This window comes from Diorhabda carinulata, chromosome 3 (genome assembly GCF_026250575.1).
Source record: "Diorhabda carinulata isolate Delta chromosome 3, icDioCari1.1, whole genome shotgun sequence".
NCBI classification, from domain to species: Eukaryota; Metazoa; Arthropoda; class Insecta; order Coleoptera; family Chrysomelidae; genus Diorhabda; species Diorhabda carinulata.
The window spans coordinates 132,641-147,558 of NC_079462.1; the positions used below are offsets into that span (position 1 = coordinate 132,641).

Sequence of the window (14,918 nt, forward strand, 5' to 3'; positions counted from 1 at the left end):
TATTTATTTTTCATTAATAGATACCCGGTAGGTAGATACAGTCCCTGTAAATTGCAGCGATTCTACATTTCAAGTGTAGTGACCTTTTGACATGATGACCCGAAATGCAATTTTATATAGGTACATAACGAATGAAGAGTATCGTTTATTTAATAAATTCGATTTTTAATATAAAGTATTTATTTACCAAAATCCTTCCCGTAGTGGTTTGGCCGGATATCAATTCTCCCGCCCAGTCCTTGGCCTCCGTCATAAAAGTCCCTTCGAATTCTTGTTTTCCCTGTCTAGCGGCCTTTTGTTCTTTTTGTTTCGGATCGTTAGGTCCCAATTCGGGATCCTTTCTACAACACAAAAACGCAAACAACCTCCACACGAGCACAATAAGTAATCCCGCGATGAAAGTACAAATGGATGAAAGTATGAAACACCAGTACTTTCTATCATCCAGGCAGGTGTCGTGAATGGTAACGTTAACTTGCAACACCTCCTCACCAGTAGACGACATTTTGTGCCAAACGGAGGCATTCACGCGGTTGTTAATTCTTACCTCACCTAGGATATCGCATAGGGCTTCCTAGATGACCACCGAACAGTGGCCAGGAGCGCGTTCACGGTTTTAATTCGACTAAACGAGAATGCGTTGACGGTGACGCTTTTACGTATGCGCGACGTTAGACGTTGCACGTTTCGGCGTCGCCGTCGCCCGACGCATTGATTTTTTTCCTACCCTGGAAACAAATTTTAAATGGAAATAAATAAATAAATCTAACAATATTTTATACGAATATATATTAAACATACGATTTTGTTCAAAATTTTAACGCGATTAATATATATTAAAAAAAAAAATAAAAATTTTGAATTAACCGAAAATTTATTCGATACCGTACTAGGCACTAGGTGAACTAGATTTTGTTCAGGTTAGACCTAATAACCCAATTACCTTCAGATAGAAATCTTTCGAATTTATTTTTAATGATGAATTTAAAGAAACAATTTATATACAGGGGTTTTTAATATTCTCAATAATAACTTTGGTAATTTTATAATTTCGCGTTTTTTGCTTCTAGAAAATCGAAAAATTATCCGATTTCGATGATTTTTTTTTAAAAATCTTCGTTTTTACGGCGGATTTACGAAAAAAAATATGGGAAATATCTCACCTGGATATTTCATGACTTTAAATGTAATCGTAAACGCATTTTCCTTGTTCATAATTTTTTTACAAAGCATCAAACGTGGATCACATATTTTTTTTTGTTAATCTACACCAAATAACGAACATTTTGGAAAAAAAAATTGAAAATCGCCCCACTCCCAATTCTCACAGTCAACCGTTTTTTTAATGGTGAAAATTTTCAATTGTAAAAACATGATAAATCAACATTTTTCTATACATTTGTTTTTCAATTTGTTCCTTATTTTGTGTAGATTACGAAAAAAACAACCTCATTTGATTATTTGGGAAAAAGTTATAAACAATTACACGCGAATGAGTTATTTTCATAAATATTTAAAACCCTGTAAATAATATGTTTTAATTTTTTCTTATTCCCATAATTTTTTTTTCGTAAAATCGCCGTAAAAACTATAATTTGAAAAAAAAAACACTCTAAAAAATTTAATTTTTCGATTTTCTACAGCCAAAAAACGAGGGAACCGCGAAAGTATACAATTTATTTGACGTATTACTGTTGTATACATTTATTCACGTCCCTTAATTTAAAATTCTAATCTGACTGTTTATTTCATAATAATTAAATAAATACGTGAACGTTTAATGAATATTTTATGACAATAAATATTAATCTCAACGGAAAATCCTTTAAAAAAAATGTTGTGTAATACTTAATGAATTATCAATTTCACATCACAAGCACACAAAAGTATTTGCTATTCATTACAGATAATTATTCCAAAAAAGACGATTATCTACGAGATAGTACGAAAGTTGGTTTTTATCATCCCATCTGCAACTAGGCAACCATTAATACTAATACAGGACCGAGTCCTAACGTACGGTAAAGAAGAAAAAGAAGAAGAAAAAAGATTCCAAATAATGAGATTTAAAAATACAATATTTTCAACGAATGTCACAAATTTATCTAAAAATATTTTAGTTTTAATTTATAGATATATGGAGATTCTATACACTTGAATTGAAGAGTAAAAAGAAAGTGAATGGAAAGTTATTTTTTATTTGATCCAAATTGCAACCCTAGTTACGTAAGAAGTGAGTAATTAAATTTTTTTGGCCTGCGCTGTATATTTTTAAGGCGCGTCGACGCTGGCGTCGTTGGCATCCTTATCGATTGTCGCAGCGATCGAAACCGAGAAATACCTTCGTTACATCAAATAATAACCTATATTTACAAAAATACTGTATAGGTTGTCCCAAAAAAGAAGTATAATAACCAATTATTTTTCGTTAATTAACAAACACTCTATATATATAAAAAAGATCTAAGATATGTATATTAATAAATGTCATATTATTAATATAATTTGGTTAAGAAAATCTCACGTCAAATAATGACAGTGATTCGTTAACAGATCATTATATCAAAAATTTAACCCCATTTCCATATTTTTTTTTCTTCAATTAATTATTCTTTCATTTGAATATGAGCAAAATTGATTCAAGTACAAATACAACGAAAACCGATGAAACTAATATAGAAAGTAACGAAGAAGAAGTTAATGAAGACGAAGTAGAACCGGACGTTTATGAAAAACAACTTTGTATAAGAGATTTACCGATAACTGAAGGATGTTTTGAATCGCCTATCGATATCAATTTAAAAAATACCAAAGTCGTCATTTTACCCCCATTAGTTTGGGTAAATTTCGAAAATCCACCTAAAAAGACAAAAATAACAAATACGGGACAAACCAGTAAGTATAAGTAGTAGAGTATAAGATGTTACAAAATTTGATTTTTATTAAATTTGCATCAATTTGTTTAATTCTAATTTTAGTCAAATTGTTTTCTTACCGTGATTTTTCCTTGACTTCGTTCCCTTTTCCACCGTTTTTTTATAATATATTTTAGTAATTTTCAGTGCGAAATGGAAAGAAGAACGTCCTTATATTACGAACGGTCCTTTCGTGGGAAATTACGTATTTTCCAATTTTCATCTTCATTGGGGATGTAGCGCGATGGAAGGTAGCGAACATACGATGGACGGTTGTAAATATCCTGTTGAATTGCACGCGATTTTTTTCAAAAGTTGTTATTTGACTCAAGAATCGGCTTTAAAAGAACAAGACGGTATTGCCGCTTTAGTATATTTATTCAAGGTTGTCTCTTATTTACTATAATTCCATTTTTATTATTTATACGTGTATATATATATATATATATATATATATATATAAATATAAACATTATTACGTCCGTACAAAAGTCATACACTGTTGCGTCCTCAAGAAAACCAAGAGTTAACCATGATCTTATTGTGTATACTGGTTTACCAATGAAGTAGATGGATAGGACTATATGTAGATAATTGATATTCACAATTTTCAAATATACAAATTTTCATTCATTCTACAACAATGCTGCTTCCTTATAACAAGTAACTTTGTCAGCTCCATATAATGACTACACCATACATTGCTGCATCCGTGCGGTGTTGTCAAACCGCCAGGACGCAATAATATACTATCATTAAATATCACATGAAATGTATATAATCTTAAAAGAGTTTCCTTGTAGAAATATATCTCTGATTTTAAGAATATGGAAAAGACAATGTAAAATACGCAATAACTCTAATAATTAGCTACTGGTATACACTTTTTCCGACTCAAAAAAATGGAAAGCATGTGGGGATTGATCAGGTATGCCTCTAAAATATACCTCCAGAGGAAAGTGATAACTATACTTGTGAAACATCGCAATCCAACAATAACCATAAATCGTGCAAAGTCAATTGTTACCAACTTTTTAATCGTATTTTAAAGAGAATAGCCAGGAGGAAATGGATTGACCAAATCGAAAATATGGATATTGATAAAGAGAAAACAGAAATTGAGACAATAGCTAGGGACAGAAAGGGAACAGTACAAATAAATCATGAAGCTAAATTTATACCAGTTTTATTGATTTTTTAAAATATAATAGAAATCCTTTATATGCACTATCAACTCTATTTTCTGCTTTTAGTATAATAATTTTGAACAAATACTTTGATTTTTAGCCAATCTTTGTTTAGAATTTTTTCATATTTTGTTTTCAGATCTTCACATTCGAATCTTTTAGGGGGCTTCTTAGTTTTAATATGATCTTTAAAATAGTTTAGTGTGACTTTTTTTTGGTCATCTGTCCAAGGAACCAGTTTACGAGTTTTTTTCTTTTTAGTCCCTGCAACAGGTTTCCCATCAACGTTGTTTGTTGGAACAAAATCTTGAGCAGATGGCTTTGACGTATCTAACAGTTCCCTTATTATTGGATTTTCATCCTCGTCACTATCATTATCAGAGTCTCGGTCACTTAGAAGATTTTTTTCCATATCAATGTTTATTTCATCAATAGATTTTCCTTTATATTGATCTGCTCCGCCTTTTTCCATTACCATCAACAGTTTAGATATCTTCGTCGTTTGATAAACATCATCGGGTAGTCGATAGGAATTTCTGTGAACACCACTTGTGTGTCCCATAAATGTCGCCAACTGTTCTATTTCCCCATCTGATAAGTTGAATAATTGCGATAAAGTTGCAAGATGTTTGCGCAGTCGGGTTGACGTAATTGATGATGGGTTTTGTGCTCAACATAATTTAGCATGTTTGGCTAACACTTTATAACCTATCAAATGTGAATTTGAATTCGCCATTGCGAAAAGATATGGGTTATTTATGGTCACAAAATGGTGTCTAACTTCTAACATTTTTTTGATATTGTCTTGTATGTCAAATTATTAAATGCTTGAATTGTATCAGACTTTTTTTGATATTGCTGATGGTCGATATCATCTTCTATGATATATTTCATATCCTCAGCTCCTTTAATTAGGACTCTTAAAGATTCTCCAGATAAGTCAATGAGATGATTCCTTAATAAACGCAAATCACTGGCAAGAGGTACAATGGTTACTTTGTTCCATTTGTTAAGATTAAGGTTGTAACTGGCATGTGAAGAAATCTCACAACTCCAATTAGTTTCAAAAAGACGAATCAACGTTTTCAAGTCCGCCTCTATTTCCGCAGTAGATAAAGTGGTACCTTTATTTTTAGTGTAAATATCGCAACACTGTTTCAAAGACGTAACAATATTCATGGCGAAAGTTGGAGACAGATAAACATCTCGTTCCGAATCATATTTAGCAATTCGTTTTGTGGCTTCCACGAAAATGTCGAAATACTTTGGCTTCAAAGCTGAAATGAATGTGGTTATGGATGGATCCAACTTTCTTATTTCCAAAAGGATTTTAGAAAGTTCTCTCATTTTGCGTGATGTTACGTAAATAAAATGTTTTTCACGGTGCGTTTTTAAGTACTTAGCTCCGAACTCGCAAATAAGTGGATCTTTTTGAGCTTCCAAAGACAACTTGTCCGCTCTCATATGCGGGAATTCCTCTTTCAGTCGTTGATCTACTTTGGCATTATGGAATAGTTTTAACTGTTTGCTATTTTGAGAGCTACCAGAATCTCTCTTTACACATTTTTTCTTATGTCTGTATAAAAGTTTCGAGGAAAAATACCCTAAACAGTTGTTACAAGGTACTTTATCTCTCTCTGGTACATAACCCTCCCTAACAGGCTTAAAACAAGTGCCACCGTCGGCCAAATAATTTCCCTTTCTTCTAAGGTCATTGGATAGCTCTTTTCTTTCTTTACTTTTAACGGGCTTTGCTAAAATTCTTGCTACATCTATTTCGTTTGAATGGTTCCGTATCACATGGCGGCCGAAATTTAGAACCTTAGTTTCGCAATAATAACAATGATCCGGTTTTCTCTTATATGGTGTTTTAATTGGTTTTGTACAACTTAAAGTACTCGGTAACCTTGAATTGTTACATAAATCTTGGTCTTTATCCATCGTTTTAGTAGTAATCAACTGTCTACTGCTTGAAGTATTCGGTACATTTAAATCGTATTCGTTATCTTTAGCTGTATCATACACACCAATAGAGGGCGAATTAACATAATCAGTAGTAATCTTCATCTGGGTTGAGCTTTTGTTATTAGGTTTCTTAGTCTTCTTCGGTGCTGGATTCTCATCAACATCTGAGCAGCTATCCTGCGAAAAAAATGTAACGTGAATTATCTCGTGAACCAATTAGGTGATAAATGTATAAGAATTTCTAAAACTAGAAAGAATTTAGTGAATAGCTATTTAAGTTCTTAGTGCCATAATAAGTGTTTTATAGTACGCGTCTGGAAGTTTGCCGAACGAGCTGTATGCTAATTCTCTTACCAGACAAAAGTACTATAAAACAAGAATATGCCATGTATAATATACAAGGTTTTATCTTCGATCCCTCACCGCAATTTCGATCGACTATTTCTGCAATTTTTTATAATCACTAAGAACAAAAGTAATACTAGTTTTTCTAAAACCCCTTAACAAAGTAGAATTCGACGCTTTCAAATCCCAACACAAAGTAAACGTTTTCCGGGAAATCAGTATGGGCCTGGATATTTATCTACTCACAGGCAAGGTCCAAAACCTATATTCACAATTTAATGAAAATGGAAAAAAAATTTTACTTACTTCGTCACTACTAGGACAATATAGAGAATCTTCACTTGACGAAGCATTAAAAGGATCTTCCGGTGTACATGGAGATGACTCTGTATTCATTTGAATTTTATCATATTCAAATATTTTGTTTGAGGTAATATTCAGTTCTGACTAAAATATAAAAAGCAAAAAAACGTTTGGATAATGGAGAAATTATTAGTTTTGTTTGGGAATACAAAATACAAAATGAAGGAGAAGGCGTTTTACCTATTTTGAATTTGAAAAATATTTGTAGAAAAATTAACACATGACAACATGTTTTTCAGTAGCTACAAAATTAAATTAAATTGCAAAATTTCAAAACTATCACTTTTACTCACTAAAAGACAATGAGTGACAATACCAATAATTATTAGTAATTGGAGGTAACTGAAAATTTTTATAAAGACAAAAGTCATAAGAAAATCACGAATGTAATAATTTCATATATATTATAAAAATACTTACCTTCTTCAGTATCAAAACTCAAGTTACTGAATATTTTATCAATGCGCCTTGTCATATTAGCACACTGGAAGCAACAATGTCTTAGAATAACACGATCTCACAAGCACAAGAAACGTTAAAACACAATATTTTGGGTCTAAAAATAGAGAGCAGTGTTGCCATATCTCGGACGCAACAACATATTACGTTTCTAAAATATATACTTAAGTGTGTATACAATATTTGGTACTCTGCCGGAAAATCAATGAACTAACAATATACATTTTCATCCATATTAGTAATATTATTGCGTCCAATTCCAAATAGAAAATCCAATAAAATCATAGAGATCACTAGATGACGTTGAGTTTTATAAAGAAATAGAAATGTAGGAACCTTTGTTGACTGTTCTTGTTAATATTTTTCACAAACGTTGGCAAAAATCCACAAAAACATGGATTGACATTGTTGCGTCCGATATTCGGACGCAATAATTCGAAGGAAGCAATAGTGTATGTGTTTGGGATGTTTATGGACGCAACAATGATAGAAGTTTATATATATATATATATATATATATATATATATATATATATATATATATATATATATAGATAGAGAGAGAGAGAAAGAAGGTGTTTATATTTTTAGATTCAAGATGATATTAATCCCGGTTTTCAAATAATAATCGATTCTTTGAAAGACATCGCCACCGCCGGTAATTCGAAAAAAATCGAAAATATCGTTGTAACTAGACTGTTTAAGGAATTTAGGGACGATTATTTTTTGTATTGGGGATCGGTTAGTACGGAAAAATGCATCCATTACGTATTATGGTTAATTACAAGGATACCTATAGGTTTATCCATAGATCAGGTAAATAAAAACAATATTCATTCACACACTACCAGTCGAACATTTTTACCCACCCTATACGCAACAAATAAAAATAATAATACTACAATCTATAATTTAAATTTTTGATTCATCGATGTACTTTGCTTTTATTAATATGATCAATGTTTTCCGACTTCCTTGTAGAATATATCTCTCAATAACTCAATCGGGTTGACTGTGACGGTTAAATAATTATTTTCAGTGTACATTCTTCCTTTACAATTCTTTCAAATCGAGGAATGCTTGGGACCGGATCTTTCCTCCAAAACATCTCGAAACCATCACCAAAAAACCTCCAATTTTGTTTTCACCCGCCCAAATTTTATGTTATTCATCCCACTGCAACCTTGATGTCTTCACTGACACCAGCGCTTCTCTCAATCCCCTTTTTTACTGTAGAAGTACTATATCTAGACCTATGAACCGTTTATTGATCAATACAATACGTTTATCTTCAGCGTTTGTGGTTTTTTTATCACCAAGATATCTTGGTCCGTTCTCCAATATCACGGGACTAAACTATAATCATAAACACCGGTTATAAAATAATTAACAAATTTGGTAATTTTGATTTGTAGAACACCGTTTCGACATTCGCTTTGTATTATTTTGATACATAACGAAGAGGTTATGGGGTGGACGAATACTTTTGAACCGTAGTATATATGCTTATATACTTTTTTCATTTTATAGATCGACGCTCTTAGATATATATTCGACGAAAACGGGGAACCTTTATTGCGAAATTATCGCGACGTTCAAGATTCGAATAACAGAAGTGTTTTCCACGTTTCTCCTTCGACTTCCTTATATTCATCTCTGTTACCTTTACCTGAACACGAAGTGGTACAAATATACTGATTCGGAGAAAAAAACAACTTGATAAAATAATTTTTATTATTGTATTACAAAGAAAATATACGATGAAAGATAATTTCCAATTTTATAAATATGTGCATAAAAAAGCTGATTTTTATTTATGTATAACATGCGCTTCGCATAATATTTTAATCAATTTAATAAAAAGCGAGTAGTCGTAGAAAAAATAGCGTAACTAACATAATTAATTTAATAACGAATGTTTTATCTACCTACAATCAAAGAACGAAACTGTCCAGCCTTAATTTTCCTTCATTTTCAATTAGATACATAATGTCAGCCAAAGTTTGATCACTAACAGCTTCTTCGCCACGTTCAGACATCTAATAACAAAAAAAAAACGTTTTTTCAATAACAAACACTTTGATAAGTGAATAGAGGAAAACATATTTTAAGAAACTTTCAATTCTATTCTAAATGGTTAGTCAAGTCAAACAGATAAATTAAGAAATTTTTTTTTTAAAAAACTCAATTACAGAGACATTATTGAATTAAATTCAAACTTGGCAACAACTAGTATCATTAATTTTTCACTAAATCTTAAATCTTTATCCAATCGTTATACAGTAAGAAAAAAATGGTTTAAAAAAATAATCTGTCGATAAATTTAAGTAACAACTTTGCCAAATTTGAATATTTTAATGAATTGAATTAAAAAAAAAAAAAAAACAATTGACTCTTTTGAAGTCATACTCACTGGTCTATATTTGAATTTCTCTACAGATGGCGGGAATCTAAAATTGGGTCCGAAATTAACGGACACGGTAACGTTTTTATATAAAGAAAGGGTAGGATAATAGGATCCTTGATATATATCTTGATAAGCGACTCCTTGACATTCTCCGTTTTTAAAAAATATCATTTCACTATTCGGCAACGCAGTTAATGATTTCAATCTCTCTTGCACGTTATCTTTGTCTTCGTAATATAAATGACTTTTGAATTTCACCAAATGCTTAAAAAAAATTATATTTTCAGTAAGAAAAGTAAACCATGCAAAAATAAGAATTTACTCTTTTCAATATATGTAACTTTTGAATGGTAACTAATTCGAATCTGACTTTTTTCTTTGAGAATATAAAATTCAATGTCAACCTACTCTATCCTTGTAAGTATTTGGAATCAATTTAGTTGCATTATTCGTGGGAAGATTTATCATGAAGCCGACTGTGTCTCCTTCGCCATAACCAGAATTATAATGTTTTCCTGTAGATTCATGAAACCGCGTTCCTTTTATCGACCTCCAAGAATAACCAAACTTGTCATAACCCAAAGGAGCTTGCAAATTCGCATAATCTTGTCCCCAACCTATACGAGTGGCAGATCCTTCGGGCATTTCTTCGATAGTTGCCTCCCAATACCATACATCTTTAGAAACGACTAAACAAAAAAAATTGAAATATTTTGCGAGAAATAATATTATTAATAAAAACACTTACAATGTGTCGCTCTAACGGTGGCGTATCCTTTTTCTCCTGTAACCGATAATCGATCCTCAGAAATTTTTAATTGTGGAGCTCGGTCATGTAAAGCTAAAAGAACAGTACCAGGAACCGAGGTTCGATACAACCAGCCGGGAATCGGTTTTCCAGCCCAATCAGAACTTTCATCAAATTCCTAGATGAAATAATATTAAAAAATAAACAAAAAAAGTATCGAAATCGAATCTTACCCTTCGAAAAGGTGCGTGAGGATCAGGTTCTGCTAATAAATATCTATAACCATCCTTATTAAAGGGGTGATCTGGTGGATAACCATGGGCTGGTAATTTCTGGGTACCTATATCCAAACCACGTCCTTTCTTTCCTTGAGCTCCAAAATCACCAGGAAACTTCCTCTTAGTGTTTCTTGATTTTACACCTCCAGATACTGGAACTATTATTGGTATTATTATTATAATTTAATGAAGCATTACCACAAGCTCTATATTATATAAAATTCGTTATAACGACCAATTAAATTTAAATTGAGAATACATACGTTCAGGCCTAAAGTGAATAAATTTGGTACGTGCCATTTCACAGGTATGCAATAACTTGAGTGACTTCCAATAGTCATGCAATCAACCCTTGACAACTGACATCAAGATGCATCAAACAACTGTTACACACTAGATGAAAGTGAGATCAAAAATAACTTTTTTTTAAATTGAAAATTGTTTTACTGACACTTTTCTATTATAGGCCAACTTGAATAAAATACCATTTAAATTTCCAAATGAAAGAAAATATTTTAAGAGAAAATTTTAGAAAATGATGCTCATTCACGATTTGTGAATAAAATGAAAAGAGTAAGTCAAAGAATATTATTCAAAAAGAAATAAATAAAATCTGCTACTTACCATGCTGTATTCCCATATCAGTAACTTTCAACATTCCCCCTTTAATCATAGCTTCATAATTAGGTCTGAGTTGAGTTAGATCCGAATTCATTAGCCCGTACATATGACCACTTAAACTATCTTCAAAAACAAAAAGAATATGAATATCTTTGATTAAAGCTTTAGTTACCGTTACATGCCAACTTTGGGTTACTCTTCTAGATGTAGTTGTGAGTGCTTCCCAATGATTTTCTATATAAGGTATGATTTCTTTGTCTTTATTGAATAGAGTCTTATTTGTACCTTCCTTAAAACTAGTTTGCTGTAAATTAGCTATTGCTGTTACGCACATTTGTTGACTTTCTAAAATAACAATCATAAATTTAGATACAATTTTATTTGGTACTGACGTTCAAAAATAAGCTTACGCGCTTGGCTCTTTTTGAAACTCTCCAATCCGGTAGGAGAACAATTTTTACACAAAAATATATAATTGGACATAAAAGGTACTAATTTTCCCAATTGGTAACCTATGCAAGACTCGTGATACCATTTCGTACAATTCGCACATAGTAATTCTACGATATTTAAATTTCTATCTTTCCCGCTAAAAATAAAACAACGTTACGCTAAATATTGTAATATTAAATGATTATTACCAATAGCAGTTACCCAACGGTTCGGATTTCTTTTCGTTTTCAATTGTTTTCTGTTCAGGAATGGCTAGATCGTTCGTAGCATTCTTTTGTTTATCAGAATCCTCCAAACTATTCTTTGCCGAAAATTCGTCAATTTTACTAAAAAAACTAATGTAAAAAACGACCGCTTTAATATATATTTGAATCATACCTTGCATCTGTATCTTCGCTCATTATAAATATTTATAAACAAAAAAGTAAATTCAATATTATAAGGTTATCTTTTTAATAGTATGGGTAAAGTTGAGCGATGCTATAGTACAAACTGTTATTAAGAAGCTGGTTTTATAACTTGATGATATGATAGTAGTTATTATATATAGCTTTATGTACATCTATAATAAGGGCGAAAATAATTTGTTCTTAAATATGTCCGACCGACGACTCTGTCATTCTGTGACAGGATTGTAAACAAAAAATATAATTAATTTCTTCCTTAAATAATTTTTGTATAATTTATTAGATATCTTATCTTAAAACAGCAATATTACTTTTGGATTTTTTTGTGTATTTATTTATATAATTTATTTATTCTATTTTTCTATTTCAATATTTGCAATCGATGATACCGTGACATTGGATATTAGACAGAAGTCATATTTGTCATGCGTTCGAATGATGACAGTGAAATTTACTAATTATTGTATTTTGTGTTGGTTCGTTTATATATATTGTTTTTCTTCGAGATTTTGGAGTCATTTTTAAAATTATATTTAAACAGAGAATTATAGAATGTTATAAAAATGGTAGAACCCATTTTTGATTACCAATTTCGTTTGATTTTAATAGGTGACAGTACCGTAGGTAAAAGTTCCTTGCTCAAATATTTTACGGATGGCAAATTCGCAGAGGTAAGAAATACTTAAAAGATATTTTTATACATGAATTTTGCAATAGCAAACTACTTTTAGATATCGGACCCGACCGTCGGTGTAGATTTTTTCGCAAGACTTATTGAAGTAAAAGATGGTACTAGAATTAAGTTACAATTATGGGATACTGCTGGACAAGAAAGATTTAGGTAATTTCCATTTGATATTGACAATTTAGAAAGTCTATTAATGTATTTTTAATGGGATTTTACAAATCAAGGTTATTACTAGTATTTAAATTAGATCAAAGTCCTTCTAATTTAAATATTATTCAAGCAAATATGTTTTAGATCCATAACGAAATCGTATTATAGAAATTCTGTAGGAGCTCTGTTAGTTTACGACATATGCAATAGGGCAAGTTTTGATAACATACCTGCATGGATGTCAGAAGCCCGTAGACATATTGAACCACATCGACCAGTTTTTGCTCTTGTAGGTTGTAAATTAGATCTTGTTAACAATGGGGGACAAAGAGAAGTATCCAAAGAAGAAGCAAAAACATTTGCAGATCAGAATGGTTTATTTCATATTGAAACCTCCGCTAAAAACGGTTTAAACGTTGAAGAGGCTTTCAGTTCAGTCACCCAAGAAGTATATAATAGAATACAAAGCGGCGAATATAAAGTTGAGGATGGTTGGGATGGAATAAAGACGGGATATTCGAGACCTACTAATTTAAGTTATAATTTCATCGAAGCCGAACCCGCCAAGTTTTCATGTTGTTAATAATTTTTGGTATTTTAAGGGAATACAAGATATTTTTCTGATTTAAAAGGTTGTTAATAGTTTTCACAAATAATATGTTTTGACTATAGCTAAGTTTTATTAGTTAACGAGTGAATATTTGGAAAAAAAAGTTGCTTTAAATTATATTCTGATAATTTTTTTCAAAATTAAATTACAGTATTTTCTAATTACAACAAAAGATTTTCGAAATTATTGGAGATTTCTAATAGCTGTGAAAATGTAAATATTAGAATTAAGTAAAATTAGAATGAAAAAAAATTGTGTAACTAGTCAAAAAAAAAAAATTAAATTCACATAATATATGTATATTGCCACTTAGTATGTCAATAGTGGTTAAAGTTTGTTAGTAAAATTTTATATAAACTCATTTTTAATTTTTTTAAATTAAACCTCTCCTTATATCGAGTTAACAATCTGTTTTTCGTGAATACAAAAGAAAAGAATGGTCTACAATAGACATTAAACCTCTATATATATTTGGCTTGCTGAAACTGTAGATTTTCTATCTTCCCTTGAAAAAAATTGAATCTAAGAAAGTACTTAACCAAATTCTATATAAAAAATTGATAAGACCCAAAAGTTGTAAATGCCGGGCGTTTTCCTTTTAGTTCGAAGAGAAATGTGATTTCGTTTGATTTTAACATTCATGGTTCAAAGTGAACTGACACAGACCATAGAGTCGAGTGTAATTATAAGGGTACAGTCTTTTATATTGTATATAATATATCGACTGGTCACTTTGTCAGATTGTGAAAAATTCTATGCTAATTGATACTGTCAAATATCAAGGTGGATATTTTAGTCTTTTAGTTTTCCCCATTTTCTTGACCTTAATAGAATCCATTGTGTTATTTTTTTAATTATGTCTATTCTATTTTCAGTTTTTTCTCGATAAACAGATATTTTTGAATCGTGTAAAATTTTAAACATGTAAATTGCTTCACAAATTTTTATTCTTTATTTAAATAATTGATGATTCTTTTTTATTCTACTAACATTCATTCTTTATAAAATGTTTCTTCTATTGATATTGCAACATACAAGGTGTTACAAAAGTTTCTGATATTTGTAATGAAAACTATCGGCTTTGCCTCTATACGAATTTTGGATAAGGAAATTTTCCAAATGAAATAAAAATTTGAATCAAATTGTAAAAAAAAATTGTCAAATATATTTATACAATTGATTTAACGTTGAATAAATTGAGAAATTTCCATTTTAGGGACTTCAATTCTGTCTAAATAATTTGTTATGCATCTTTACACATTTTCCCTTCCCTTTGTATTGCATGTTAAAAACAATGGATTTTGTAAACAAAAGGTTTTAAT

The 14,918-nt window shown here is 30.8% G+C and overlaps 4 protein-coding genes across 6 annotated transcripts in view; 2 read left to right on the forward strand and 2 right to left on the reverse strand.

Moving 5' to 3' along the window:
• LOC130891870 (calcium-activated potassium channel slowpoke) overlaps positions 1–728 on the reverse strand; it is a 38,204-nt gene extending 37,476 nt beyond the window's left edge. Inside the window, exon 1 of the mRNA XM_057796930.1 lies at positions 188–728. Coding sequence (XP_057652913.1) covers positions 188–505 — 318 coding nt within the window. The 5' untranslated portion in view covers positions 506–728. The remainder of the gene's footprint in view (positions 1–187) is intronic.
• A 796-nt stretch (positions 729–1,524) lies between these two features.
• LOC130891873 (carbonic anhydrase 3-like) lies at positions 1,525–9,005 on the forward strand. Its single transcript, XM_057796934.1, has 4 exons — positions 1,525–2,895; positions 3,053–3,300; positions 7,826–8,050; positions 8,765–9,005. The coding sequence occupies exons 1-4, from the start codon at positions 2,625–2,627 to the stop codon at positions 8,930–8,932; spliced, it is 912 nt and encodes a 303-aa protein (XP_057652917.1). The 5' UTR covers positions 1,525–2,624; the 3' UTR covers positions 8,933–9,005.
• LOC130891871 (set1/Ash2 histone methyltransferase complex subunit ASH2) lies at positions 8,950–12,333 on the reverse strand. 3 transcript variants are annotated; one of them, XM_057796932.1, is made up of 10 exons: positions 12,120–12,221; positions 11,930–12,067; positions 11,699–11,877; positions 11,475–11,633; positions 11,292–11,411; positions 10,623–10,825; positions 10,390–10,567; positions 10,050–10,330; positions 9,648–9,905; positions 8,956–9,273 (listed from the first exon to the last, which is right to left on the reverse strand). In XM_057796932.1, exons 1-10 carry the CDS (start codon positions 12,140–12,142, stop codon positions 9,169–9,171), a joined length of 1,644 nt encoding a protein of 547 aa, XP_057652915.1. In that variant the 5' UTR covers positions 12,143–12,221; the 3' UTR covers positions 8,956–9,168. The 3 variants fall into 3 exon arrangements, with proteins under 3 accessions (XP_057652914.1, XP_057652915.1, XP_057652916.1); XM_057796931.1 differs by having other exon boundaries at positions 8,950–9,273; positions 11,292–11,633; positions 12,120–12,333; XM_057796933.1 differs by lacking the exons at positions 11,292–11,411; positions 11,475–11,633; positions 11,699–11,877; positions 11,930–12,067; positions 12,120–12,221 and adding an exon at positions 10,931–11,231.
• A 221-nt stretch (positions 12,334–12,554) lies between these two features.
• LOC130891095 (ras-related protein Rab-39B) lies at positions 12,555–13,957 on the forward strand. The gene is made up of 3 exons (XM_057795648.1): positions 12,555–12,819; positions 12,880–12,989; positions 13,131–13,957. The coding sequence occupies exons 1-3, from the start codon at positions 12,712–12,714 to the stop codon at positions 13,567–13,569; spliced, it is 657 nt and encodes a 218-aa protein (XP_057651631.1). The 5' UTR covers positions 12,555–12,711; the 3' UTR covers positions 13,570–13,957.
• The last annotated feature ends 961 nt before the right edge of the window (positions 13,958–14,918 follow it).